General features: G+C 38.5%; 3 protein-coding genes across 4 annotated transcripts in view; 1 reads left to right on the top strand and 2 right to left on the bottom strand.

Annotated features, from left to right (window-relative positions):
• ksr2 (kinase suppressor of ras 2) overlaps positions 1–12,028 on the bottom strand; it is a 112,105-nt gene extending 100,077 nt beyond the window's left edge. Inside the window, exons 1-2 of one of the 2 annotated variants that reach the window (XM_039620449.1) lie at positions 11,654–12,028; positions 11,346–11,549 (exon numbers count right to left, since the gene is read on the bottom strand). In XM_039620449.1, coding sequence (XP_039476383.1) covers positions 11,346–11,519 — 174 coding nt within the window. In that variant the 5' untranslated portion in view covers positions 11,520–11,549; positions 11,654–12,028. Of the gene's footprint in view, positions 1–6,991; positions 7,115–11,345; positions 11,550–11,653 lie in introns of those variants that run through there. The other variant, XM_039620450.1, reaches the window with a different exon arrangement.
• Positions 12,029–13,632: 1,604 nt separating this feature from the next.
• rfc5 (replication factor C (activator 1) 5) lies at positions 13,633–20,536 on the top strand. Its single transcript, XM_031747006.2, has 11 exons — positions 13,633–13,799; positions 14,338–14,402; positions 14,714–14,850; positions 14,959–15,038; positions 15,162–15,235; positions 15,739–15,898; positions 17,942–18,023; positions 18,944–19,073; positions 19,362–19,439; positions 19,842–19,896; positions 20,035–20,536. Exons 1-11 carry the CDS (start codon positions 13,753–13,755, stop codon positions 20,132–20,134), a joined length of 1,008 nt encoding a protein of 335 aa, XP_031602866.1. The 5' UTR covers positions 13,633–13,752; the 3' UTR covers positions 20,135–20,536.
• wsb2 (WD repeat and SOCS box containing 2) lies at positions 20,500–27,209 on the bottom strand. Its single transcript, XM_031746990.2, has 9 exons — positions 26,856–27,209; positions 26,471–26,639; positions 24,567–24,769; positions 24,343–24,474; positions 23,709–23,809; positions 22,283–22,479; positions 21,892–21,981; positions 21,688–21,804; positions 20,500–21,073 (listed from the first exon to the last, which is right to left on the bottom strand). The coding sequence occupies exons 1-9, from the start codon at positions 26,893–26,895 to the stop codon at positions 20,860–20,862; spliced, it is 1,263 nt and encodes a 420-aa protein (XP_031602850.1). The 5' UTR covers positions 26,896–27,209; the 3' UTR covers positions 20,500–20,859.
• Between the last annotated feature and the right edge of the window lie 76 nt (positions 27,210–27,285).

Below are 27,285 nucleotides of genomic sequence, written 5' to 3'. Positions count from 1 at the left end.
AAGGAGGATCTCATTTGCAAAAATAGAATAAATCAGCAATTGGAGATTGCAAGACAATATACACATACTGCAAAAAAATAATAAAGTCCGGTTATTATTGTATAATTTAAATTGACTGTTTATCAAAATAGAAGTTTGCATTTTCGCCCCGTGTTTGTGTGGGTCCTCTCCGGGTACTCCGGCTTCCTTCCACAGACCAAAGATATGTAATTGGTGGGGTTAGGTTAACTGGAGAATCTAAATTGCCCATAGGTGTGAATGTGAGTGTGAGTGGTTGTCTGCCTCTCTGTGTCAGGCTGGCGACCTGTCCAGGGTGTGCCCCACCTCTTGCCTTATGGTATCTGGGACGGGCTCCAGCCCCCCGCAACCCCAGCAAGGATAAGTGGAAGAGAATGGATGGAAGAATATTTATCAAATTTATTTACACTGTGAGTCCAAGAGAATTCTGTAGCTCACTCTCACATCATGAATTTATATTAATACCTACAAATTTCTAAATATAAAATAGCTATGAATAAATAAATAAATACTATACTGGTTGATTTTTAATTTTTACATTTTTAACTGTGTAGTTTTTAGCCATTTTAACAGGTGGGGCCCTGTTCAACATATCAAATGCACCTGATGACAAACAGGTAGCTCTATTCACACCTTGCTCCTGATTTCATATTATTCCATTGATCAAAACCAGTGGTCAACACCAAACAGCCAACAAAGAAGTTGTGGCAATGTAAAGAACAGCAATGCCAGTGTTATATTTGCCATGTCTGCCAGTATACCACAATCCACTTGGGTCCGAGTGACCATAATTTGTCATCAAACGGTGAGCCAAAAGGCTCTGTGCAAACATTCATACACATAAAACACTATAACACCCTAATCACGCATAACCACAAAGTAAATAATGCTAAGAAGCAAATTTAGACTGAACTACTCCACTTTTCTAAAAATGGTTTACAAATGCTCATTGGAGAAGCAGTTTTATATTTTAGGAGAGCCTATGTATTTGCAAGTAAGCATAACATTTATTCAATACATTTGTGACAGTATTCACTTTAAAACATCTTTATTTACATACTTACTATTAACTAAACTGCACTGCTAATTTGAGTGCTTTTCCAAATTAAAGCAGTTTACAGTCATGTATAGAGAGTGCACTATCCCTACAGTGAACCCTACACTGAAAATATTATTAAAGACGCTGTATATATCACAAGTTCACTCATGGGTCAGATGCAAGCATGTTATTTAGCAACAGCAAGAAATTTGCATCCATAGTAAGTTCCGTCTGTCATTTTGGAAGTTTTGTGATTTATCACAGTTAGATCACAATACTTTTATTTTAGCTGTGCACGCAAATCTCTCAGATATACAGGCAACTATTCAAAAAGCTAAAAAGCTGGCTCTATAGTTTTGTGGTTTACTCATTTTTTTTCTTTCTTTCTGTTTTTTTTTTACCAGCATAAAAAAATAAATACATTTTTTCAAATGTAACAGCATAAAAGAGCAGCCGAAGTAAGCGTCACATAATTCTTGTAAAAAAATCTGAATACATATTTGATAAACTATTTATATTTGTAAATACATACATTTTCTTCATATATGAGATATATATGTTCAAATGCTCTAATGTTATTTCTGGTTTTTACATTAAAAAAATGAACAAAATGACATTCATTTAGATCCTTACTTAAAACTAATGTATAACATACTGGGATCATCTTATCACTAAGATGTAGCTGTGCTAGTGACTCCATAATACTACATAGCAGCAAGTTACAGTGAAGTCATGATGTTGGGTATATGTCCATCCTTTGCTACTTCCATGTTTCTGTTTAAAACAAAACCTAAACAAACATCTTATTTTTAGATGTGTGATATTTAAAATAGTCAAAACACCTTGGCAGATTAATGAAAAATCTGAAAATGGTTACTGTCTGAATGTTTACATTTGGACTAATCAACAAATTACAATAAAAGTAATACATCTAAAAAATCTAAATATATTTCCAGTGTGATATACACTCACCAGCCACCTTATTAAGTACACCCATTCAGGTGATCATTAACACAAATATTTATTCAGCCAATCACATGACAGCAATGCATGTAGCCAAGCAAACATGGTCATGATGACTTGAAATTCAAACAGACCATCAGAATGGGGAAGAAAGCCAATTTAAATGATCTTGAATGTGGCATGGATGTTGATGCCAGATGGGCTGGTACGAGTATTTCAGAAAATGCTATTCGACTGAGATTTTCCCACACAATCATCTCTAGGGCTTACAGAGATAGGTGTGAAGAAGAAGAAATATCATGTGAGTGTCAGTTTTCTAGGTGAAAATGCTTGATGTCAGAGGTCAGAGGAGAATGGTCAGACTGCTTCACGTTGACAGCAAAGCAGTAGAAACTCTAATAACCACCCAAATTAGGCAGAAGAGCATCTGTGAATGCACAGGAACATTGAAGCAGATGAGCTACAACAACAGAAGACCACACTGGGTACCACTCCTATCAGCTAACAACAGGAAAAAGAAATTAGCTAGATGTTAGACTATCATGTCAATTTGGACCAAAACCTCTGAGGAATATTTCCAGCACCTTGTTGTATCTGTGCCTGAAGAGTTAGTGCAGTTCTGAGGGCAAAAGAGTGTCCAACCTGGTGGTGTAACAAATGAAGTGGCTAGTGACTGTTTGACCCCCACATGATTTTCCCATTACCCTTGCCACACCAAGAGGCTAAAAGTTGCAGAAGAAGTAGATCAATACATTCATTATATTCAACATTTTTATGATTAAAAAAATATGACAGTGTCACATATAGAAACATAAGACTCGTGGATATAAATCACCCTACTTGGTCACTTGAAGGTTAAAGGAAAGTGCAAAATTGCGAGAAAAGGATAATCATTTAGATGCAAACATCTCTGGAATGAGATATTTTCCCTCCTTCCAGACTCTGCTGTGAGACACTTTGTTCTGACTCTATCGGGCTGCATAAAGCCTCACACAACTGAAAGCGGGACATACAAGCATCTTTGTTACTACGCAGTTTTGAGCTGAAACAGTGGGTGACGTGATGCTTGAAGACTTAAGGATGATGCATGTAGATGGCCCCATTCCAAAAGTACACCTACAAAATGACTGCTAGAAATTAGACAGTTCTGTCCTACATCAGTGCATACCAAAGTAGAAACCAGTGGAGGAGGGACCAGCAAGTCACCTCTGAATGCAGAAAACCCTACAGCGGCTGCCCACGGCTGCTAACACTCTGCCTGATAAGGAAACTGAACAGTCCACACTTACAGAGAAACACACATGTACCCTGGCTAAATCGGTTAATAGTTTACTATATGTCATAATATATCAATAAGTTGGTAAGCTTATTTTTGAACAGCATACAGCAGCATACAGCAGCATTAAGTAACCAATGAACCAGCACAATTTTAAAAAGGACAAACAGGCCTAGGTGTGCCAGAGAATCACATAGGACAGACATAAGAGTCAATAAAACTGAGATCAAAGTGCATATCATTGAAAACGTTAACCCATTATGTGTTGGAATCTTGAATGCGAGGTTGTTGAGCTGTCATTCATTTCCACTTTGGCCTAGGCTGAGAAATTTCTGTGAATAATAGATGTATTATTTATTTGTTATTGTTCCCTTTGGGATGCTGTATAGGCTATACTCTGTTGTGATCAATATTTTGGTTGTAAACACATGCAAGTCTAATAACATCCTATCAGCTTTACCCGAACTTTGCTTTTTAGGATTAAAGAATCTCTTTAAACAGATATGTTTATATGACTAACACTGAACACTGATATATGCTGTTATTATTCTAAAATTAAGGTTTGACTTGACCTATCTTCTTCTTTTGACTGCTCCCTTTAGGGCAACCACACCCGATCATCTGCCTCTATCTTTCCCTGTCTCTAGCATCCTCCTCTGTCACGCCAACCTGTGCGTGTTCGACTTCACATAATCCACGAATCTTTTCTGTGGTCTTCCTCTTTTCCTCCTGCCTGGGAGCGTCATCTTCAACATCCTTTGTCCAACATATCAGCTGTCTCTCCTCTGCACATGTCAAAATCATCTCAGCCTTGCCTCTAACTTTGTCTTCAAAACATTCAAGCTGGGCTGTCTCTGATATATTTATCCCTAATTATGTCCATTCTGAGATTAGAAACAAGTATATCAGATGGACTGGAAGTATAATGTAATGTGACTTCTTTTAGGTAATGTACACAACCTCTAGGCAATGTCAGGACAATCAAGTCAGAGCATTGCATGAAATTACCCTTTCTCACATGTGTAGCAGGATGATTTAAGCCTGCTCTCGATGATTATTTCTGTCCGTTTTGAATCTGCTGACCTATTGCCAGCAGTGCCGCTGTATATAAGGAGGCTCTGTCACCTGCTTCTTTATGGTCCACCGATGGTCACATTTTCTGGCCGCCCGCTGCCTGATCGGCTGCATGTGTACAGGTCTACTGATGCAGTATGTACTTTCTGCCTGTTCCACAGAAGCTGTGGACTTAAAGGTCTCGTGCTTGTGGTGTCTCCTGTTTGTGGTGTGAAGTTTACCACTCCTCCCCAGGCAAGCATAATACAACACAAGAGACCAAAACTATTCTCTGACTTGAGCCGTTTGCACGATAGAAATTACTGGCATGTTGTGTCATCTGTTGCTGTTGGGTCAGGAAGTGCTCCTCTCCAGTCCAGGTACAGTAGTTCAGCAGGTGTGGTATGTATAAGCTGCCCTTTCCTCTGCATTAGGCTTTAAATTTAAATTGCCGCTCTATTAAATGCAATTTGTCATTTTTCAGATATTAAAGCTGGTGCCGCTCTGCGGGATGCCCTGCTATTTTGTTTCTCTGTTTTGTGCTTCTCTTTTATTCTTGTTTGTGCTGCTTTAGTTTTTTTTTCTGTTTTGTTCATTGGTATTGTTTGGGTCAGCTGTATTCAGTGTTGCTTTGCACACCGCTTTGCAATTCCTTAATTGGGGCCTTAATAATTTCAATGCGTGTGAGTGTGTGTACATGACTTGACTATTCTCCCCTGCTGGTGAGCCTCATTCCTGAACACTTTTAACCCCGATTACCTGTATGGTTGAATGTGTAGAATTTTAAAAATGTCTTCTTTTTTTCCTTCTTTTTTTTTTTAAGAAAAAATACATGGAAATTTTTGAATTGTGGAACCACGTCTCCTGCCTCATCTTTAGTGGAATGAATCCGTGTACCTCACTGGTGTTTTGACTCATTTCCTTGGGTGAAATTCCCGAGGTGGCGTTGGTGACAACTTTTGGCTGCCCTAACTATAGTGGGAATAGTGAGTTTAAGGGGCAAAGCACTAATTAAACTATATCATAACCTCATGCTGTCACACAAATCCTGTCAAATGCATTATCACCACTAGAAAATACTCAGTTTGATTTTGGTGAGGGGTACTGGTGGTTAAAGTTCCAGACCTGCATGAATGGGCTTATCAGACATCAAAGACTTTGCAAGAAACTGGCAAATTATAAGCCAGTTAATATCCAATATATATGTTGTGGTCATTAGTGAATCCACATACAGCTAGGTAACAAAACAGTAAGAGAAAATATAACTATTCAACTCTACAGTGAAAGATTTATTGTTCAAAACGAAGAGTTTTGTTTAGTTTTTGCATTCAAGCAGGACCCTCAATACACCTTGTTACATCTCTTTAATGTTTCTGGTTTATTATTTAAAATATTACAAAGACGCATCACCATCATAAAGCCGCAGTCTGAGCACATTTGGCAAACTAAAGTAATAACAAGAATGGACAGCATACTGTACCGCAGGTGCAGAAGCATAAGCTGCTTGGTCTAGCGAACTAACAATATCACGCCACAAACTGAAAAGTTTCTTAGATTTTAACACTTTTCTTTTTTTCCTTCTGTCTGCTTTCTGCACATATTGTTAAACAAGTTTAACCCTTCTGTTAGTGCTGCTTATATTTTGCCTGGACATTGGTGCATCTCTAAGGCTCAGATTGGAAAGGTCATAAGGTTTACAATAGCTACCATCAGCTTTACTGAATTAGTTTCTAAAGTGAAGCACGCTGCTCGCATTAGCATAAACTAACATTCTTTAAGCTTCATAAAGCTGGGTTTTTTTACTAGCTGACATATGATAGCACCAGATAGCTGCTCAGCAGAGGCCTCTAAACTATAACGATCAGCTGTGGTATAGCACAGAATTTTTCGAAAGCAATATAATTTTGGCTGAAATGACTAAACCAATATAGCTGCTAAAATGAAGTGCTCTTTAATCAGATGATCCTATATCATGCTATTCCCATTAGAGACATGAGCTGCACTGATCTCTTCACAACTGCTATACCGTTAATCCAGATGAACTAGAACACTTGATGAAGTTACAGCAGAGTGTAACTTCCACACCAGCTTTATCTAATCTCCTTAACTAGAGTCCAGTACTTTCCAGCATTATAAATGTCCAGCACTATAATCTAAGCATATTCAACTGCATAAGAAAGAGTGGTGCAATTTCAGACTTTGATTTCTAATTGTCTTTTTTTTTTTTTTTAAATGCACAATTGTTCAACTTGTAATGCTGAATTTAGCCCACTGGCAAACTGTAGTACATTTTCAACCATTCTATGTCTAAGGAAAAAATATATACATAAAAAAATAAATTATATAAATATAGCCATTCGTGTTGTATTTACATACACAGTGAAAAAACAGGAACACAAATGAAGGATATTAAAACAGACTATAGTGCTTTTGGGGTGGTGGTGCACACCAAAAAGTGAGTGTTACATCCCTAAAAAGAGGCTAGGGGATGAGTTGAGTAACAATAAATGTCCAGGTAAACGAACCCCCCCCCCCAAAAAAAATAAATAAATAAATAAAATAATTTTCAAACATAATGGGTTTTTTTTTTTTTTTTTAAAGAAAAGAAAGAAACCTATTGAAAGATGACACTAGCTACTTACCAGTAGCTCAAGCATACCACTAAACTGACAGTCAAATACTGTCAAAGCACACAATACTCTGCCATCCAAGAAACACAGCTATTCACTAGCAGATCAGGCCTGTCTGCACCACAACACTGAAACTGGCCTAGACTGAGACTGAGCAGTGCTACACCTGCTTTTATACCGTGGTGAGACTAATTCCTGAGTAGAGACAGCTGTGCACTGGCACCTCAAGAGAAATGGGTGGCAGTTGAATGTGTGGGGCAAACAGGACACACCCACACAACATGCGGGCTGTAACAGTGAGCTTAAACTGTGGAAGAATTTGAAGTATATGTGGTAGATGTAGGTGGAAAGAAAGATTTCTCCAAATGGAAAAAATGTATACAAGCATCTTTTTGCAACTGTGGGTTATACAAGTTTGAATTATCACCTTAAAAGATAATAACATCTCTGACAGACTGTCCTCCTTTTCCCTTTGTTTGGCAGCATTAAGTTGGAATACAGTTTGACACAGTAAAAAGGGTCTTCTGTGGTCATTTGGAACAGGTATAAATACTCATTCTATTACCCCTGGTCAACACTTGGTGTGACAAAGTTTGCTTCAAGCATAATAACGTCTTTATCCTTCTAAGCTACAGTGCTTGAACTGTTCTTCATATTATTTAATCATCTGACTCTATAAAAACACCAAAGTTCCACTTCTGAAGGAAAAAAAATAAACAGCTGACGCTACATTTCATGTTCAGACAAACAAGTTAAAATGTTTTTTTCATCTGGTACATTTGAACATTAATGGATAACACTTGTGACCTAATTTCTACTAGTTGAAATGCAAAATGTAATTGTGTGACATGCTAATAGGCGTGCATCTCTATAGATCCTTCATTTTAAAAAGTAGAAAATAGAGGATTGCTAACAAATTACTTGGCTGATATTATTAGTCAATATAGTCATATGTTGGGTTATGTATTAGTATTGGTATATAAAATGACCATGTCCCAGGATATAAAAAAAGAATATTTTTGAGAATATGAAGCAAGAGCATATGATCAGTGTAGTTGAGAAATGGCGTCATCACATAGTTTGCACTACAGTAAGTGAGTCTCAACAGGTGATGGTATACAGGGGAAAAGCTTAATGTTTCTAACGATGTGATGGAAAATCAAAACGTTGTTGAAGATTCTCGCCTATGTACAGACCAAACTTAGTTTCATATGACTGAAATAGATTTATTCTCAGAATATCTCAGGAAGCTCACACAGTTCTCAGGAGTAGCTTCATTAACTTTCTGAAATAACACAATGTTTAAAGTGTGTTCCCCTTTATTCGCAATAATTTCTTACGGATGATAATGTCTTTCTTTCTAATTCATTCAATTTCTGTTAAAAAAACAACAATATTTAACCAAAATATCTACACAGACTTACAACTCGTGGCTGTCAAATTGCTGAACTTGTACTATACTACTTACTTTAACTGATTCATTTAAAGCTTCCAGACATCACCACTATTGAGTTCTATGACTTACAAATGGAAAAAGAGAAAACAAGCCTAAACTTAGACCAGGTTGAAACTGGCATCAGAGCTCTTACTTAAAAATCACTTATGTAATACAGGTCACAGTATATTGTTAAACTGTTGAAAACACAGCCAAATAACAACCCAAATTTTTGTCCTAATAAAGAGGACATACACATTATCTCTATTTTATAGGCATATCTTGCCCTTTGTACAACACATTTGACGTAAAATGCCCATTCGCACGAATCTTTGCCTATCAAAAGCCACAGATCACGTTGACATTTTTCTTCTATCTCCCACATACAACAAGGCTGTTGTACAAGAACTTATGAAAAAATACTTTTGGTTACTTTTTATTATCCACTTATCCTGATTAAAGTCAGTGACATAATTGTTTTTTAACTATATCAAAATAGGTGAATTTAGTAACAGTAATGACTATCATGTGATTGCAGAAAAGCATTAGTTTGTAATGTGTTACCTCCATCAGTAATTGATGAACCATCTACAAGACTAACTTTTTATTGCTGGACAACAGGAAAACTTGACAAAATGTAAAGATCCATAATCATACTGTATATTAACCAAAGATGTATGTGTGATATTCTGGCTGTAGCAAACAAGGGAGTGACAACAACCACTGATAGTTGAGTGTAATGAGCTAAAGAAGTAGAAATTCTTTCTCTGAAGTTGATGTATATAGACAGAGCTTTAATGTACTGAAAAGGCTATCAACGTTACTTTAGTTAATAATATTTTCCCTATAACTCTGCTGAGCAATTTAAATATGACTCAGGTTTAAAAACTTTATAAAGTCAGCAACCATGATGTCCTATCTTCTAATGTTCATCCTAGTTTTGATTGATAAAAAACTGATAGTGACTTCCTTTTATTCAAAGCTTTTATTGAAAAATATTAGGTGTTCAGTAAAATTGTGAAGAAATGTTTCCACAGACCAATGTTTGCTTCAAAGTTCAAACAGAATAATAAGTCATGAATGTTTTGAACCTGCATTGTAACCACCTTCTTGTCTTTTTTTTAGCCTAAATGTACCTTGGATTACAACGCTATGCAGAAATGGCTTATACCACCCCTGTTGCTTGTTGCATTCCTGTTGAGTAGAACAAGTGATACAAACCACACTAACAAAGCAACAGCATAAAAACAGTGTGTAGCACCAGTAACATTTAAAATTTTGCAAGATCTCTTTAAGGTGGGAATATAAGTTTGTGCAAGCTGCACTTTGAAAACTCTTGTTTTAAAGGATAATGTCTCTCTCAAATTCAGTGTCAATATGAAAAATCTCTGTCTTTGTAATGTAACAACCTGTCTAACAGCCTGTGGAAGACTGAAGTTAAGCATAATTTTAAAATGACAGAGAAAGTGGTGCTTCTTGCACTCCAAATACAATCCTTTAACTCAGCTACTGAGAGAAGATTATTTTTCCTTCAACTAACGTGTCCTTTTCATACAGGTATTAGCCATGCAGCACAGTTGCTACAAACATGCTAATAATGGATGCCAAAATTTTCTGAAAAGAACTGAACACATAGCTTGGGTATATCCTAACTTTTGGTTTAGGCAAATTAAAAAGGACATCCCTACCCTTCTTAAGTTTGGAGAAATAGGTCAAACCATGACACAATCAATAAAATCTTTCTGATAAATCCATTCACAAAAATTTGTCAGGCTAATTTTACTGGTGAAATAAAAATAATACCCCATAATGCTTATAACTAGTAATCCAGTACCGAAAGCGCTTTGCAAAGCATGCAGGGAACATAGTGAACACTTATCTTCACAGTGTAGCCTGCTCATTGCTGGCAGAGCATTTGCACTTTATATATTTAGTTATTTCTTCACTTGGATTACATTCCTGTCCCCTGTCCAGCACTTGCAAACTCCATTTAATAGCTCAGACATGAATACTTTGCAATATGTTTATGTGTTATGCACAGTCTCATATTCCTGTGGGGATGAGATTAAGTGTGTGCCACTCACAAGTGATTTCTTGGTATTTTGTTAACGTAGTATCTTAATTATTTTCCCACTAGGACTTAAAGTCTGTTGATGGCGCACACAAAGACTTAGTGGTGAGTTTATGGAGACCTTATCACTTAATGGTATTTGTTTCAATCTCATGAGACATCACAATAACATTCTTATAGGCCCTAAATGCCGTGCTGTGTCTGCAGTGCTCAATAGGCTATAGTGAGTTTGCAGTGAGCTTATCGCACTTTATGGCATCTTTATGTCCTGTAACAGCCTGTCAGTGGTAAGGGGTTTATTCGACTGGTCTAAGTAGTCTCAAAAAGGGCAGCCTGATATCTCAACACACAACATGACCATTACGTAACGCAATTTACGGAATACCCCACGGGCCAATTAACGGATAACGATATTTTGTAACAATTTCAGTAATCTGCCAGCCTTGCATAACGGCAGGGCCTGGCTGCGAGAACAGATGCGCAGGCTGGCATATTGCTAATGGATTGTAAACACGGGCTGCCTATAGGCCTCGGCTGCCTCAGATATTATTCTGGTGGAGAAGAGCCACCTTCTCTCCCCGCCACCTGCAGAATGCGCAAGTCTATAACAGCTCACTGCAGCCCCTTGGCCTCTTGATTTATTGCACTGCACAAAACAGATAGCAGTGGGCTTTAGCTGAAATCGTTGCATATTTATGCAGTGGCAGCAGAAAAGCAGTCTGCCGTAGAAAAGACACATAAAAATTATGCATAGTGGCCTTGAAATAAATAACAAACGGCGGCAGCCCGCCACCCCCCCATATTGATTTGGATGTAGATGCACAGCAGAAATCCGATGATTCCGCTCAAAGGGTGCTTACCTCCAGCGTTCGTATCTCTTTTTGTGTCAAGTCGTTGGATGTGGCACATTTGGTCCGTAAACCCTCCAAACTAGAAATGCTTATGTCTATCATATTTTGCACCAACTCGCACTGCTGCAAGGCTTTCTGCAAACTAAGATGCTGCTCCTCGCTTTTTGTCATCTCCTCGTTCATAGTTTTGTGAACAGTGGACGTTTTTTTCCGCTGTACTTAACAAAAAAGGAATGAATTAATTCAAAAACAAGGGGAAAAAAATATTGATGATTATTCAAGAAAGGAGCGTGGTGAAACCCACGAAACGGAGCAACCTGCAAAACGCCATGAAACGAGATGTTGAAGGTTTAGAGACGGGCTTTGAGCCGTGAGAGAGTCGACTCCATTGCAACAACAGTCCTCGTAGTTCCTGCTGTTTCATCAAGGTGTCTCTGGTTGTGGGCTAAATCAAACACAGTATGAAGATACCAAGCGGGACTACGCGGTCTGCATCCATTGGGTTCCACTTCTTTCAAATGTATGTTTGAAAAAAAAAAAGAAAAAGAAGAAGAAGAAGCTGTTCAGCGCACCATAAGTAGACGCGTCGGGGAAAAGCCTGCTGGTTTTAAAGGTGCTGATGTGCGGACTGGATGCAGGTACTCCCTGTCTCCCTAGGCAGCAGCTGCATCCCGGTTCTCTCCCACCACACCGACATGTTTCCTGTCAATCAAACCCACAGCAACAGCATCGCATCGCCCAGGCACCACCGTGAGGGGCCGTTCTCGCGAGATTACAGAGCAGGGCAGAGAGCTTAATATGCTTGAAACGCCAGGCTAGGGTTAGGGACAAAACTATCCCTCTTTACATGTTTGAAACAAAGATGTCCTTTTACTGAATATGTATGATTCTATTAGTTTACTACAGGCTCATGCTGTGTGCACTCACATCCAAGACGCTTATATAGCCTGCAGTCAACAGCCACAAACACTTCAAAATATTTCTAGAAAATGATTTAAATATGCTTTAAAGTTAAATGGAAGAACAAATATTCTTTTCCATTGATTCGTGTGTGACATTTAATTTTTGGCCTAGTTAGACAACTCTGTACTATGCCTGATGATGTTTGCATGTGAGTGGAATCTTCTGTTTTTTATTGTGTGCCTTATCTCATTTCTTCTTCCTCTGTGCTCAGTTTTAATTTGCAGAAGAGATCTTGATCACAGTGAGGCTCCTCAGTTAGAATATAGGTTATAACGCAGACATTACAAATAGAAACTGGATTGTTCAAAAACAGCAATTGCAAAAAAATATATATAAACCAAACATTAAGGATTGAATGCTGTCAAAATGCAGGCTGTGATATTAAATCATTATCCTTGACTGATGCAGTATAATGCAGCCTGGGAATCAGGATGCTTTGGAGGTTTCCAGCAACAAATCTGAGAAGTCAAGACGATTAAAGAGATAGGAGATGGTACACAAAATCTTGTGTACTTTACTGTTCACAGCTTTTTTTCACTAACCCATGATGATCAAGAAAATGTTTCAGAGAAACCTGTTGTGTAAAGTATAAGGTTAGGTAATATTTCAAATTCAGGCTCTAGATAAATATATGGGCACACTGCACTTTTTGAGATATGGACAGATATGTGTATTTTACTGTCAGCACCATTACCAGAAGAAAATATTCCACATGTAACAGAAAATAAATGTAAAAAAATGTAGAAAACATTTCTGACACTCTTTGTCATGTTTTAAGATGGTTAAATATTAAAAGACTCTATTTTGCAAGAACAATTTTCAGACCATGAAGCTTACAAAGATAAACTATAATGAGATTAAGATGTCAGTGTCGTATAAAAGTGAACAAACTACATCTAAGAAGGAAAGGAGTAGACTTTATTTTTTTTTTTAATTTAACAAGACGTTTAGTGCAAGTGACTTTTATTTTAAAAATCAAGATAGCCAGAATACTTTTTTTCTTTTGTTTAAATTGGTGATTCAGACCTCAGTACCATATGCCATCTTTAAAGACTTCTAGTTCTTGCTGTTGGATAAAAAAACAAAAAATCTACTGCTGAGTTTGATTTTCATTTTCACTGATTAAGGAAAGGAATTGTTCAAAATGGGAGAGACAATATTTAAAAATGAAAGAGGAGACATATACCTTCGTTTTTATGATGTTTGATATTGTGTATCTTTTATTGTTACAATTTCTAAATCCCGTTATTACTTTTTACAGAAGAGAACGAGTCACCGATACTCCGCCCATGAAAATGACAATGTGATTCCATTGGTTGTACGTGGTGACGTGTGACGTACGTTTTGTTTGCGGAGCGCGCCAAACAGGGCCATCAACAGTAGTAATCGCAGTGGCTTAAACTCTGGAACCCTTTAGCTCAGCTTGGCGTAAAATTCACGCTTGGTAGGACACATGGCTTCTACAAGTAAAGCGCCGCTACAGACCAGAAATTTACCATGGTGAGCTGAAAGTCGCTGTTTATCACAGAATGGTTCAAAAAGTTATTGCTAGCTAGCTAACATGCCTACTGTCAAGCTAGCTGCTCACTGCACTGAGTAGACTGATGCATTCTGTGAACTGATAGCTTTATATACATTTAGAAATGACGTTAGTTATTACTCATATTTGTAAAATGGAAGGAAATGAGCTTATCTTCAGTTCGGCTTACATAAATCTTATCAGTCCATCAAGCATTAACATGGTGCCACTTCAGCAACAGGTTAACCGAAAACCTGCAGCTTCTGACTGCGGTGAAAGTGCTGTAAGGTTGACGTTTTGTTTATAATAAAGGGTGATATTACGAAAAAAAATAAGGATGCCGAACTAAAAAGTGGGTATCTGTAATGGGATATGTCAACGTTTGTCAGCGCTTATCATATGTATCCGTAGACGTTTCAATAATTTGCTTTAAAATTCATTCGAGGTTGCTTATTTGCCATGCTGTAAACTCAGTAGTTATCGCAAGTATGAATGCGTGTGTGTGTTTTCCTGTTTCAGGGTTGAAAAATACAGACCACAGACACTTGATGATCTGATTTCACACAAAGATATTCTGAGCACTAGTAAGTATGTGGACTGCCAGAATAACAATACTATAAAACTGTATAACATGACACTTATGGATAAGCAAACTACTTTTAAACCTTAATAAACTGATAAACTCAATGCTATCTGTCAGTGTTTTTGACTCCTGAGCTTGTTTACTGTGGTTATACCGTCACTGTCATTAATGAGTCATGGTACTGAGTCAACTTGCTTAAAACTTTTGTTTCAAATTTATAGAACTATTCAATGGGGGTGCATATGTGGATTGTTAAAGAAACGTCGGTCACTTATATTTAAACTGATTTTCATTTGTTCTTTTTATTTCCAGTCCAAAGGTTTATCAGTGAGGACAAGCTTCCGCACCTTTTGTTCTACGGCCCACCTGGAACAGGAAAAACCTCAACCATACTCGCTTGTGCCAGGCAGCTGTACAAAGAGAAGGAGTTCAACTCTATGGTGTTGGAGGTATGTTACAACTCCTCATTAGAAGATTTGGATTTGCTGAATTGTAAAGGTTTTTTAACTTGTAACTCTGCCATTTTACATTAAAATATAATTAATTTTGCTTTATAGCTCAATGCATCTGATGACAGAGGTATTGATGTAGTACGAGGTCCCATTCTGAGTTTTGCCAGCACCAGGACCATCTTCAAGTAAGACTAAAACACTTATAGAGATTTTGATCAGAAATAAGTGTTCTCAGTACTTTTACATGCAGTTAAGAAGTGCAGTGGAAATGTAAACTGCTGCCTTTTTTTATTTATCTTGTCCTTCAGGAAGGGCTTCAAGTTGGTGATACTAGACGAGGCCGATGCCATGACCCAGGATGCCCAGAATGCATTGCGTCGAGGTAAGCCATCTGTTCGTTCAGGCACTACCCACTGTGAGGCACACGGCTCAGTGAGCAGGCAATTTGGCTGCTGCTGACTTACAGTGTATCTACTTTTAAACCTGGATATTTATTTAAAAAGCTTTGCTTTCCAGAAGAGTGGAAATAATTATTGAATTTAACTGTAAAATATTTTGTAAATTTAGTCCAACCTGTGTTTTTCTAATAATGTTTCCATATTTCATTTATAAAGCATCTATTGCTGTGCAGTGCTGTTTTATAGTTCTAAATAGATGCATGGTGAAGGAACAGTGGATGGTATTATTAGTATATTACTGTCAATTCTAAATTCTCAATGAGGTGGTTTACGAGTGTCCTGCACAATCTTAGCAACATTTAGCAAGTACTTAGGATAGATTATTCAAAAAAGTGGATTTTTTTTTTTTTATTGACTAAGATGTTGCCAGAATTTACATTTTAAACTTGTTTCCCTGCTTTCATCCCACCCTTGCTCTCTGTCTCAGTCATTGAGAAGTTCACAGAAAACACTCGATTCTGTCTCATTTGCAACTACCTGTCCAAGATCATCCCCGCCCTGCAGTCTCGCTGCACCAGGTTCCGCTTTGGTCCGCTTTCGCCAGACCAGATGATCCCTCGGTTGGAGCACGTTATCCAGCAGGAGAAGTGAGTTAATGTGTGAATGCTTTCTCTCCACTTACTGTTGTTTTTTTCGTTTTTGTTTTTACATCTCATTGAATTATTCCCAGAATTGCTAATGAACTTGACAAATGTATTTGTACCTGTTGGCCTCCACTGGGCTCCGCTAGTCTGCCTATAGTGAGAGAAATAATTATTTGATCCTAGAGCTGGGCGATATAAGATTTTTTCATATCACGATATGCTTTTTTCATTTCAGGCGATAACGATATATATTACGATATAAGCCAAATAACTATATATGTAAGATTTAAATGTGATGTTGCTCACAAATAAAATGTGAAATAATCAGCAGCTTGTTTTGATTTAAATATTCATTTTCCATAATAAGTTCAACAGGGCAGATGTACTTAAAATGAGGCTTCAGTTTTATGGTAAAAATGGTAAATGGCCTGCATTTGTATAGCGCTTTACTCAGTCCCTAAGGACCCCAAAGCGCTTTACACTACATTCAGTCATTCACCCATTCACGCACACATTCACACACTGGCAATGGCAAGCTACGTTGTAGCCACAGCTGCCCTGGGCGCACTGACAGAGGCGAGGCTGCGGACACTGGCGCCACCGGGCCCTCTGACCACCACCAGTTTTATGCAAAATAAAGGCAAATATTACAATCTACACAAAAAGGCAGCCGCTAAAGCGTTTAAGTTTCAAAATAGAACAAACAAAACAGACTACTGAATTGTCAGTTCCACTTAGAAACAAAATATTAATTCTAAAATAAATCTTAGTTTATTTTACAGAAAAAGAGACAAAATTGACCAACTTACATAATATTGCTTTGGAAGCGCTGTCTGAGAGAAATGTTTATGTCCAGGGAGTTGGTAACGAGGATCCATTACCTTAATTAGCTGGTTGAATCCTTCATTTTTCGACCGTGTTTATTGGTAGCATGTCTTTAGCAAGACAGTAAGCTATGGCATTCGTTATGTTGCTATGGCTCTTACCTTTTTGTCATATGGTAAGACGCTGGCGCGGCCGACTCAATTGACTGTTGCTGCTTCACAGGGATTCCCTGGTTGTTTTCGATGACGAATTAGCGCTTTCAGTCAGAGACTGAGCGTGCTCCAGTGGGTGGCACTGCTTCAGGTGATAAAAAAGGTTTGTTGTATTTCCAGACTTTGTGGGAACTTGCTTTCAGCACAATTTACAGTGCGCGTTACGCTGTTTTTTGTCAGACTTGAAATAGCCGAAATACCTCCACACTACGGAACTTCTCTGGCCTTTCCTTTCGACAATCTCTCCGACATTGGAACCGTCATCTGTGTTCCCTTCGGTATTCTGGTCACCAAAAACCCGGCACGGCGGCTGGCTGCTTCTCAAACAAATACACACGTGCGCCTTGGCACTTGAGCTGTACGTAACAAGTTACGTGACGTGACGCTGCGGCTGTGATTGGTTCGGCTCTGCGCTACTTAATTTTTATTGGCTATTGTTTTTTTTTTTATAAGACAGGAAGAGAGAGAGATGAGGTCTATCGCAATAGTTTCATTTTTCTATCGAGAAAAAGTTATTTCGCAATACATATCGTTATCGTTTTATCGCCCAGCTCTATTTGATCCCCTGCTGAATTTATAAGTTTGTTCATTTCCTTCTAAATGAACATTCTCTATTTTTATGGTACATAATACCAACCACATTAAAGGTTGTTTAAAATCCAGAGTCTTTGTTCTTATGTTACGTTTCTGTTGGGTAATTTTTAGAAGTTTAGGGCTTCTGTGTGTGTTTGAAGACAGTTTAAATCAGGGGGCAACATCAACCCTGTCCTCTCAACTGTACCAAGCCCTGAAAAACCAACAAATACCACAATAGGAAATGAATTTTCTCATTGTTTCACATTTATTGGTACATGTAACTTGAGATGGAAGAAATTAATGAACGGACTTGGAACTATTTTTGATTGCTCTATTTATTAAATGTCATCAGTTATGTGTTCATGTCGCAAGTTTTAATTTAACTTTGATATGATTTAAAAATAGCTGATTATGTCATTACTTTTTGTGACAGTATTGACATCACGCCAGATGGAATGAAGGGTATCGTGACCTTATCAACAGGTGACATGAGAAGATCGCTCAACATACTGCAGGTATGGCCAGAAGTTCATCATCGGCTCTGTTTAAGATGTGGATGTCATATTCAGTGTGACCGTTTTAAAACAGGCAAAATATAGCCACTGGCCACTTCATTAGTTACACCGTCTGGTGCTGGGGTGGACCCCCCTTTTGCCTTCAGAGCTGCCTTATTTCTTTGTGCCATTCCTGAGAGATGTTGGTCCACACAGTTGCTTCAGATTTTTCTGCTTCACATTCAGGATGTAAATCTCAAGTACAGTTCGCGTCCAATATATATCCCAAAGGTGCTCTATTGGATTGTGATTTGGTGAGTGTGGAGGCCATTTACATACAATAAATTTATTGTCATGTTCAAGAAACCAGTCTGAGATGATTTGAGCTTTGTGACACAGAGTGTATCAAGAAAATATCTTCCACACATTACACCATCGTCAGCCTGAACTGTTCTCACAAAGCAGAATAAATACATGCTTTGAATTTGTTCAAGCCAGATTCTGACCCTGCCATCACAGTGTTACAGCACAAATTGCCTTCCTTTAAGCCAACAGCAGTCTGGACGTTCCTTCTAACATCCAACAACGCATTTTCTCCCAGAGAATAACCACACACTGGATATTTCCTCTCTTTTTTTTTTTTTTTTGCACCATTCACTGCAAACCCTAGAGACAATTGTGTGGGAAAGTCCCAGTAGATCAGCAGTTTCTAAAAACTTTACCTTTCTTCCACATTCTGATTCTCCGTTTGAACTTCCTCAGGTTTTCTCAACCATGTCTACATGCCGTAATGCATTGAGTTGCCGGCATGTGATTATATTTGCATTAACAAGAAGTCAAACGGGCATATCTAATGAAGTGGCCGATGAGTAGTATATGTTATATATCCAAACTGCCGATGGATGACATGCAGTACAGTTTACCCATCTCTGTGATTTCAGAGCACAAGTATGGCCTACGGGAAGGTCACAGAAGACACAGTGTACACCTGCACAGGGCACCCCCTCCGCTCAGACATAGCCAACATCCTCGACTGGTGCCTCAACAAAGATTTTACTTCAGCATACAACCGTATCCTATATTTAAGTTCTATGAAACCTGCACATTTTCTGTTTTTGACTATCCCTTTTTATGCTCTGTAGATTTCTTATGAAGTTTAGCATATTCCATATTCCAAGAAAGAACATTTCTTTCTTGCAAATGATAAAACTTCAGGTTAATAGAAGCTAGCTGTACCTAAATGCTTTGCAAATGTTTTTCAGGATTCAGTGACGTTTTTTTTAATGGTGGGTTAACAAAAAAAACTCATATTAGTAGTACAGTTTATGATCTTGCATTTCTTTAACACATTGATGACAGAAATCCTCGAGCTGAAGACTTTGAAAGGTTTGGCTTTGCATGATATTCTCACTGAGGTTCATCTGCTTGTACACAGAGGTAAGAAAAAAAAAAATCCCACTTTTTTATTTCTTTCTTTAATTCAAGCACCCCAGCACAAAAGCCATCCTCCTTTTATGCCAACTTTTGATTGGCTGCCTCTCGCAAACATAAGGTTTGAACAGGTGGATGGGGTTGCTGTGCTCACAGACCTGCCCTAACCATAAAGTATTTGGCGCAGTCTTTGGCCATGTGTAACATGAGTGTCAACCATAGTAACAGCACATGTTACAGAAAACATGTAATGGGGCCACTTTAAAATCCACTGAAAGGATTAGCGGTTAGTGACGTGTTCAGTGTTGGCAAAGTTTTAAGCTCACAAGTTTGTGCATTAATGAAAGGTTTTCTATTTTTACCATCAAAAGCCAAGTATGTAATTTTTTTAATTTTTTTTCTTTAAAGTGGATTTTCCTCCCGCTATTCGGATTAGTCTGCTCATCAAGTTGGCGGACGTAGAGTAAGTGTGATGCTTTTTAAAAAATATTTACAATGTAACAAGTCATGTTAATATAATAAAGACGCCAACATGTTGATTTCCACACGTCGTGGCAAATTTTTTATTTCCATTATTGCTCACAATGTTCCATCTCTTCAGACATCGGCTTGCATCAGGAACCAGCGAGAAGATCCAGCTGAGCTCCATGGTTGCAGCTTTCCAGGCAGTGAGAGAGCTCGTGGTCAGCGAAGCACCTTAGATACAGTAATGCAGCGATGGCCTTTTTCCACAGAGTGGGCATCAGAGTAAAAAGGATAACCAGTTATTTGTTTATTTGGGAGGAAAACTGTGTCCAGTGCATAATTGCCCACCACAATGAACCTACTGTACAGTGTAAAAGATGTCTGGAACAATGCTAGCAGCTATCTGACTCACTCACATCTGCATACAGAACCAAGATGGAAGGTGGTCAGCACAGTGGGGAAAAAAACAAAAAAAGATCCTTTTGGCACTTTTGGTTAAAAGGCGGACTTGGAAAATCCTATTTTCAGTTTAGTATCTGTTCACTGCAACCAGGTAATCAGTTCATTCTTGTGTCCAAAATAAAAAGTCGCTGAACATGTGTATGTTTTAATCAGTTTAATAAAACCCTTTCTTATAAGTCCAGTTGATGTAATATTAATGTGCCAGTACATTAGCAGTGCATATAATGGTAAACACAGGAATTAGAAATTATATATATCTGATATTTACACAATAAATTAATAGTATAAAACTGTTATTCAAGTCAACAATGTGAACACTGAATGTATGCTTTTTAGTACCGCAGTAGTGCAATAAATGAAATCTTAGTGCAGGAATGTTGCATCTAAAGTATCTTAAAATATGCTTAATCTGCTTCAACCTTTCAAAAGCATTTGTTATCAGAAAATACAAGGCAATACATCGCTGAAAATGTCAGTTATTTGTTTTTAAAGTTCCTATTTAACTTTCCCACTCCTCTTCATCTGAGGAGCAGCAGGACTTGAGGCGTTCTGGGATGTTTTTGTAGGTGAGGTACTCGAGGATCCTCTTGGGGAGGGGCAGCGCCTCAATCTGGTGCGTGGAGATAGAGTGGCGCAGGATAGATCGACACAGGTGGCACAAGCTGGGCACCGCACTGGGTGCCCTCCAGAACCTCACGTGGCCATCTCTGGTTCTGCCAGAAGAGACACACTTGCATGTTTATTTAGAGGCCATTTTTCACAAAGATACTTTAGACTGGTGTGTTCAGGGATGGTCCTAATTTTGCTTATAGATTTAATCAGTCTAATGCAAATCAGATGGTGTCAATACTGTAAAGACAGGTCTCATTTTCAGCTTTAAATGAATCAAACTTCCGTACTAACTCAAGCCTAAGATTGATGCTACCATGGTACCGACAGGTAGTTTTGACTATTAGTACTCAAAAAGACAAATCGTTGCTTGTAATTTACCAGCATTATGTATTAGAACAGAGTTTTTAGACACTGCATTGCTTTCAGCCGCTTTTGTATTTTCAAAGGAGCCACTGCACTAGTTGGATCTGCATATCTGATCCCCCCCGCCAATATATTATATTTAACAGCTTAATAACTGGTGTGGGGTTTTTTTCTTGACTAAAATGAATGATATGAGAACCTAATTTCAGGGATAAGTTTAGCTGTATAAATATGCTTTATAAAAAAATAAATAAAGCTAGGAAGGAGGGTAAACTATGAATTTTGGCATATAATGTCTATCAACCACCCTCTGTAATATTGTGAATCTATGCTGAAATGAGAGCATCCTTACCCCGTAGCAACAACTCCCCCTTGTGGATGGTACTTGCAGCACAGTCCGTTAGAGTCTCTGTCTCTTTTCGTCTCCATCACCATCCCTTTCTCCCCCAGCTCCCAAATCCTAAGAGCTCTGCAAACGCAACACATCTGTCTGAAAGCATCTGTCCAGTGTGTAAAACGTTTAAGTTATATAATATACCATTTTCAGATGACTGACCTGTCGTCTGTCACAAGTGTCAAGTGCAGACCGTTTGGAGAGAACTGTATTGCTGATATTTGGTTTTGCCCATAATCTTCAAAGTAGTCACTGTGCAGAAGAGAAAGAGTGATGACTTTGAACTGCACAAGTCAAAGTCAGACGTTTCACATAGTATACATACAAAACAGATTGCAAAAGACAAGGACACTAGGACATACTTTCACACGCCGTGTCATACGCAAACAGAGATAATGACAGTGTGGGCTGTGTTTGGTTCGCAGATTTAAGCTTCTGTACTTAAACTCAGTGGTAACAACCCGTTTATTTGAGTAATTTGCGGTCTTCTTATGTAACCCATAAAATGGAGTCTTTGTGCACAATTTTAACCCTCAAAGTTGTACAAACTTACGCCAGAGTGGCCAGCTTCTCTGCTGTGTATGGGTCCCAGAGGTCGATCCACCAACTGGAGCCGCTGAAGGCTGCAGTGGCGAGAATTGCCCCGTCAGGAGAGAAGTCACAAGAAGACAGGAGGTACACGGTCTTGTGGGCCCCTCCTGTCAGGTTCCTGATGAATGTATATGAACGTAGACTCCACAGACACACCATCTGATCAAAGTATAATCATGCAGGGTTAATGAGACTTTATACTTTGCTGGAAGGGCTGTTTCTAATTTGGAAAATTAATGTAGGTTTAGTCGACACTCAAAGTAGTTTGTCCCTGGGGTAATTAATTGCTGCAGAATTTGAAATGCCTTAAAAAAAATGTTTTTACAAAAGCTAGTAATTTGTCAGTGATGTACTTGCTTGGTGTCAGCAGGACACCCTGAACCACGCAGCAGTGAGTGACTATGCTCTTAAAGTCTACTATTACGCAACGTTATGCTGTCTGCTTTCCTTTGAAAATGAGAATATGTGAAATTGGCAGAATGTTAAGACTTCCCTGGTGCTCCAGAAGTTTCTAGAAGATGCTAAATGGCCTAAAAAATTTAATAGCAGGAGCAGGTAAAACACTCACACACTACACTAGATATTCAGAAGCACCCACTTGAAAATAAACTTCACTGAAAATGAATTATCTCCTATAGGTGTTTAACTGGGTTGGTGTCAGCTGACTAAAGACATAAAATATAAGTCTTAGTATTTTCATACTCAAACCAACCAGTGTCTTTAGATACAACTGTTTCATCACCAGATAAAGATTATTACTGAAAACAACATGTCCTAAAATACCCCACAGCATAACAGAGCCACCCTCAATGGAGAGATCAAGCATTCAGGTTTTCCCTATAATTTGTCTATGACATATGCAACTCGTATTCATCAATACTGGTAGCTGTCAAAAGAAAACACCACTAAAATAACTGAAGATTGTAGAAGATTAAATACTTTACATAAGCTAATATCAACAAACTTGTTAGGAGCAAGAATTCAAATAGGAAAATACTTGAATATACCTGCAAACTAATTTCATTGTCCTAGAAAAATTTACGTGATGCAGAATTGCATTTAAAGCTGCCCTTTTAGACAGTTTGTATCACACACTTTGAGCCATTCTCCTGATTAGACTTGTGGACAAACATTAAATTTGACACAGAGCTAAATGAACGGGGTCGCCCAAATCCATGTAGATAATGTTCATTAAAAACTGATAAAAAGAAGGACAAAAGGACACATTCAGCAAGCTTAGAGACATTAAGCATTTACAAGTGTTTGAGTTTTACCTACACAAACATAAAAAGTACAGAAATGCACAAACAAATTACTAAAGTTATCTTTTACAATGCTGAGTACTTGATGAATATGACCTAATATACTTTCGCAACGAAACACCTCACCCTGTCAAATCTCCCGACAGACGCAATCATGCTGCAGTCAGATGATACGCAGCAGGAACTGATCCAGTCTTTATGGCCATAAAGCACCTGCACCTTTTTCCCTAAAACGGACAGGAAAAACATGGATGTAAATGTAGACGAGAGACTACAAAGTCTCATTATTTTTGTTTTATTTTTTAAAATGACAGCACATCTCAGCTCCTGGAGTGGTGGAGACTGATTCCTGAATGTGTAAGCACAGCCATCTGCTGGCTTTAACCTCTTACATTAGAACAGAAGGTTTATTTCAGCCGAGTTTCACAAGATTAAACAGGGGTGAAGTAATGAATAGACAGAGCTTCAGTCATTAAGACCCTGTCTGCAAAGCCTCCAGAGTTGTTTGGTGACACGTGACAGTTAATATTTAACGGTTTTCTAAATGCGTGATCAGGCAAGCTCGAGGTGTACTTTGACATTTGAAAATTCAGCTGAAAAGCTTTGCAGTTCTAAGGTTATCTGCAAGAAAACAATTTGAGCCCAAGTAAAACGGATGTACCAAATATATAGATTATATGTTGTCAAAAACATTTTTTTAAAAATGAGGCAGTTTGTGACTGCCACTCACAGATATTTTTCATAAATATCTGAAAAATACCTTTATGAGCCAGGTCCCATATCCTCAAAGTTTTGTCCCGAGAGGATGATATGAGTGTGAGCGTCCCATTCTGAGGAAACACCAGGTCCCTTACAACCCCTTCGTGGCCGTGGAGATCAAAAACAGCACTGCCTAAAGGAAAGGAAAAGAAAAAACAAACGATTTAAAAATCAATTTAATGTAGCCAAGCACAACTAACAGTTACAGAAAAAGAAAAATCTCACCTGTTAAAACATTCCAGATTTTGATCACCCCGTTCTCCAAGCCCGTGGCCAGAAGCAGGCTGTTTTTCCCTTTTGATCGTGTTTTAGTCGGACACGCTGTTGCATTTGATTTCGGAGGTCTGGGCCCGAAGGCGAGCCCCCACACTGGGTGACCACAACTGAAGCTTTTGTCTCCTCTGTCAGTCTCTCCATTTTGACTTTCTCTGTGGGTGAGAGGAGCACCAAGAGTGCAGATGCCATAAAAAACTCCAGTGTAGGCGGTGTGAAGCTAGAGTTGGTGATTAAATGATGCAGCTTTCAAGTGTTGCTGGTCACAGCAGATCTAAACAACTAAACGGCAAACTGAGAGCTGAAATTTGAGTCTTCAGGTTTTGCTTTTTTTCTTTCACGTTAACCTAAAAAAAAAAAATAGCTGGAATGAATACATGCACTTGCATTCTTCTGCCTCCTTCCATATGTTTTATCATATGTACCAACAAAATCTACTGAGTATTTAAAGTTGTAAGTCACATTTTTTGCCTTATTTAATTATTTAGGCAAATTCAAACATTGGTCATGGAGCAACAACTCTTTACTGCAACAAAAATATAAAGAAAAAAAGTACTGTTTTGTTATTTTCTGTGGTATTGGCAGCAGTGCTGAGCATTTTTCAAACAAATTGGCACTAATGAACACTGCTAAGCCGAAGGGAAATTCTTTGTGGGCACTAGACAGAAAAATACTATAATTTCAGGGGCCTAATTTAGAGGTAGGGGGTTGGGGGTGGGGGTGTAGGGCATAACAGCAAGACCCAAAAGTTTAATATTAAACATGGAAAAATTTGAGTTTTTAATAAATAAATAAATGAAAAAAGGAATAAATGGCATTACTTAAAGTTATTTTTAAAATCTATATCTGATCTTACTTTAAACAATAGCTGCTTTTAATGCTTATTTTCTGGAGTTTTTATCGCATTCATGCCTTATTTCCAAAATACTACTCAGCTGCATGAGGATATTTTCACATACTAGGATTAACTTTCATAAGCACACATAACACTAAACACTGGATCTTTATAATACAAAAGCCAGTGCAGAAATGGACTGATAATTATTGTGGAGTTGTGCAAGAGAGAGGCGGGTTATAGAAGCCAAAGGATATTATCATAAGGTTACATTTTAATTGTTTACTCGATCTAGCCGAACATGAAGTAATACTTTTTCCCAGGTGGCTCGATTTCTTACATAAATACAGGCGTGTATTAAAAGAGAAAACAAGGAGTTAAATCTGATTGTCCACCACCATCCCCACCCCACCCCGTCCCGCCCATGCCACTGTTAATCTTACAAAGCCCAGCGTCATTGGATAAGAGCATTTTGGACATTTACTCGAGTACACTTTTAATATACCTATGTTTCTCGTCTTTTTGATGCGAGTATAGTACTTATTTTAACGCTTCCGTTATTTATTTTGCAGATTTTGTAGAGTAACTGACACATATTGTTCGGCATTACTACAGATAAAACTACACACATTTTACTTTAGGTAAAAATAAAATATATTTTTTAATACTATTAGACTTACCGATATATTTTAGATTAAGTAAAGATTCCGTCCTTTGCATAACAGTTACTGTAAATAAAAAGATGTTTACACTTTTTGTGTAGTAGCCTCTGTAGAAGGAACAGGGCTGCACTTGAGCTCGAGTGTCCCCAGTGTTTTCGTCACTGTATTCATTTCGAAACAAGTGTTCTTGTTGCCTGAGGGCGCCTCTGTGCCCAATTAATCAAATAAAAAAATCAATCAATCATTCGAAAAGCCCGTGCAGGACCTGCCACCACCACCTTCCACCTGACGCGGAAACCAGAATCTTCGAGGGCGACCTGAATGCATCACGTGCGGATTAAATATACAGTAAAACCTACTCGGAGTCGAGAGGCCAGGCGACGACCCAGACGATCCCGTGTCCCATGGACCAGGCGAACCAAGCTCCATCCGGAGAGAAGTCAACACTCCAGGTCTCACATCCAGCTCTCTCCACCAAGGACGGAGGTCGCCTGGTCTTCAGCTCCAGGAGGAGAGCCGGGTCGGACGCTGAAGGAGGATAGGAAGACACCACATAATCAACGTTTGGCACATTCATCCTCTGACAGCGCTTGCAACTCTTAACCCACCAGCGTCCCCTGCTCGGTTGTATACGGTGCCTCTGGAGGTTTAAGGCCATCTCCAAGTAACCGCTGCCTAGTTTCTGATCGTTGCGATGACAACGTACTCACCGAGCTCGGACGACAGTCGCAAATATTCACTTACATGTCGGCTGCAGCTCTGGGTTGTTTTCCGTGGAGCACATCCTTTCGCTTTTCACATTCTTCGCTTTGTGACCGACTTCCTGAACGTGTCCTCCCCGGTTGACCGCAGCATTTAAACTAAAGGAGCTCACACTTTGTACGTCCGCAGAGAGCAGAGGCTCGGCGACAGAGTGCTGTCTGTCAGAGATAACGTGAGAAGAAGAAACGAAATGTTCAGTGAGTTCCTGTTATCTGACTCATTTGTACCATTGCCCAACGTGGTCACGTCTCCTTTCATTACGTAACCTCATTATAACCCTTAAACCACACCCCCATGAGATTAAACAACAATCCAGCTTGTTCCTTACACCGTATCCACTCGTTATAACGAAAGTTTGCTTTATTAAACCCAAAGTCAGTGATTCAGGGACGTGGAAGGACTTTTTTTTGTC

The sequence above is a fragment of the Oreochromis aureus genome, linkage group 12 (assembly GCF_013358895.1).
Source record: "Oreochromis aureus strain Israel breed Guangdong linkage group 12, ZZ_aureus, whole genome shotgun sequence".
NCBI lineage: Eukaryota > Metazoa > Chordata > Actinopteri > Cichliformes > Cichlidae > Oreochromis > Oreochromis aureus.
Note: the sequence above shows the minus strand (reverse complement) of the source record. Positions and strands in the feature narration are given on the sequence as shown.

Coding starts and splice junctions, on each gene's coding strand:
- rfc5 (XM_031747006.2), top strand. CDS start 13,753: ATGGCTTCTACAAGTAAAGCGCCGCTACAGACCAGAAATTTACCATG. Junction 14,851..14,958: donor TCAACTCTATGGTGTTGGAG/GTATGTTACAAC, acceptor TTTGCTTTATAG/CTCAATGCATCTGATGACAG. Junction 15,899..17,941: donor CACGTTATCCAGCAGGAGAA/GTGAGTTAATGT, acceptor TTTTTGTGACAG/TATTGACATCACGCCAGATG.
- wsb2 (XM_031746990.2), bottom strand. CDS start 26,895: ATGTGCTCCACGGAAAACAACCCAGAGCTGCAGCCGACAT. Junction 26,640..26,855: donor CCCAGAGCTGCAGCCGACAT/GTAAGTGAATAT, acceptor ATCCTCCTTCAG/CGTCCGACCCGGCTCTCCTC. Junction 23,810..24,342: donor ATGGGACCTGGCTCATAAAG/GTATTTTTCAGA, acceptor TGTCCGTTTTAG/GGAAAAAGGTGCAGGTGCTT.